The sequence below is a fragment of the Mandrillus leucophaeus genome, unplaced genomic scaffold, assembly GCF_000951045.1.
Source record: "Mandrillus leucophaeus isolate KB7577 unplaced genomic scaffold, Mleu.le_1.0 Scaffold146, whole genome shotgun sequence".
Lineage (NCBI taxonomy): Eukaryota > Metazoa > Chordata > Mammalia > Primates > Cercopithecidae > Mandrillus > Mandrillus leucophaeus.
In genome coordinates, this window is record NW_012101432.1 from 98,767 (window position 1) to 100,966 (window position 2,200).

At 38.0% G+C, this 2,200-nt stretch overlaps 1 protein-coding gene across 1 annotated transcript in view; it reads right to left on the minus strand.

The window, feature by feature from the left end:
- CARF (calcium responsive transcription factor) overlaps positions 1–2,200 on the minus strand; it is an 85,039-nt gene that overhangs the window by 32,553 nt on the left and 50,286 nt on the right. Inside the window, exon 6 of the mRNA XM_011974558.1 lies at positions 388–512. Coding sequence (XP_011829948.1) covers positions 388–512 — 125 coding nt within the window. The remainder of the gene's footprint in view (positions 1–387; positions 513–2,200) is intronic.

Here is a 2,200-nt window from a genome sequence, read left to right on the forward strand (position 1 = left end):
AAAAAAAAAAAAAAAAAAAAAAAGAAAGATATAAATAAAAACTTCTGAAGCTATTAGCATTATATTCTTGCTATTGTTGCTGTTATTATTACTGTTATAATTTAGAAGAATTTATTTTATGCTCACTGGTCATTTGGGAGGAAGCACGAGTCAACCGGCTTCATAGAATTCTTAAATCAAATAGCTAATCTAGACAGGAGTTGAAAAATGAACTTTAAATTTATTTGGGTGAAGAGCTGTTTTCTAATTATTTAATTCGTAATCTTTTACCTAAGGAGATCAATTTTAGCACTGACTTTCATAAGATGATTTTTCTAAAATATTTATGTTTTTAAAACACTCTCAAATCCCCTACATATCACCCTGAGGACTATATCCCATTGTTACTCACCCCGAGGACTATTCACATCCACAAGCTGCCCCTGAGGTATAATCACTTGTGCCATTGCTGTCTGGGTAGATGGAATTACACGAAGTACCTGTCCGTTTTCTGTTGGGCTGGCAACAATCATCTTGGAAGCATTAAAAAAAAAAAAAAATCAAATGCATATGCCTAGACTGATTTAACAAAAATTATTAATTAAATAAATTATTAAACACATACCTAGCTCTATGGTGGATTCTGATTTCCACCATTTTATAGATGAAAACATTGAGGCACATAAACATTTTTTTCCAAGGTCTCACAACTTATAAGTGGTGAAGCCAGGATTAAAAACAGGCAGTTTGACCCTAATCCTAGGGTCTTAATCACCAACAGTCTTAATCATTACCCATGGATGAAGTCTAATTACTTGGTAGTCTGAACAAGTCTGTCTGGACGTAATACATTTACCTTTTGCCACTTACTGTATTATTTATACATGTTTGACCTATTTGTGTGGCAATCATTTGTCTTATATTTAAAGTCATTTTCCTTAGTTTAAAAATGGTAACTTGTTGGTCGGGAGTGGTGGCTCATGCCTGTAATCCTAGCACTTTGGGAGGGAGGCCGAGGCAGGCAGATCACGAGGTCAGGAGTTCGAGACCAGCCTGATCAATGTGGTGAAACCTCGTCTCTACTAAAAATACAAAAATTAGCAGGGCGTGGTGGCACGCACCTGTAATCCCAGGTACTCAGGAGGCTGAGGCAGGAGAACCGCTTGAATCTGGGAGGCAGAGGTTGCAGTGAGCCGAGATTGCACCACTGTACTCCAGCCTGTGTGACAGAGCAAGACTGTCTCCAAAAAAAAGAAAAAAAAGGTAACTTGATAAATGTCTACTTAAATAGGATTTATTTTTGCATCTCAGCATTTATATATAGCCTCTATGGTTCATAAAGAACTATACTATGAAGTGCCTCAAAAGTCTGAAAACACAGGGAAAATAATATATTTACTGTACTTTTTTTCAGTTTAACAACTGAACCTACTCTATCAAATTTAGAGGAATATCAACTAAAAAGGCATATGAAGTTGAAAAAAAACTTTTAGACCTATCATTTGAAAGTATAGCTAATACAGTATTTGAAATTAAGTCTATCTGATGCTTCCAGACTTTTTTGGAAGTCTGGAAGCATCAGACTTCCATCAGCACCACATAAATTTTATTACTTAACATACTACTCTCCTATTAACACGGTTTTATTGTTTTATCCAAAGTCTGCTGCCTTCTTTAATGCAGGTAACAATCCTTAATCATTCCAACCCACTTTCCCAGACTCCTCTTTTGCTAGATAAAACATGAAAATATTGCTTATGCTTGATAGGGACTGCATTCCAACTTCTAAGAGAGTTACCTGAGGCCAGACACAGTGGCTCATGTCTGTAATCCCAGTACTTTGGCAGGTCAAGGTGAGAGGATCACTTGAACCCTTTGGGCTACCTGTCTCTACAAAAAATTTTTAAAATTAGCTGAGTGTGATGGCATGTGCCTGTAGTACCAGCTACTCTGGGGGCTCAGATGGGAGGATCACTTGAGGCTGGGAGGTCGAGGCTGCAGTGAGCCAGATCATGCTACTGTTCTCCAGCCTGGGTGACAGAGCAAAACCTTGCCTCAAAAAAAAAAAGGCCATTTGAAAAAAATGCAAATATAAATTTGAAAAAAAAATTTTTAAAAATTTAATGTTGGCCGGGCGCAGTGGCTCAAGCCTGTAATCCCAGCACTTTGGGAGGCCGAGACGGGCGGATCACGAGGTCAGGAGATCGAGACCATCCTGGCT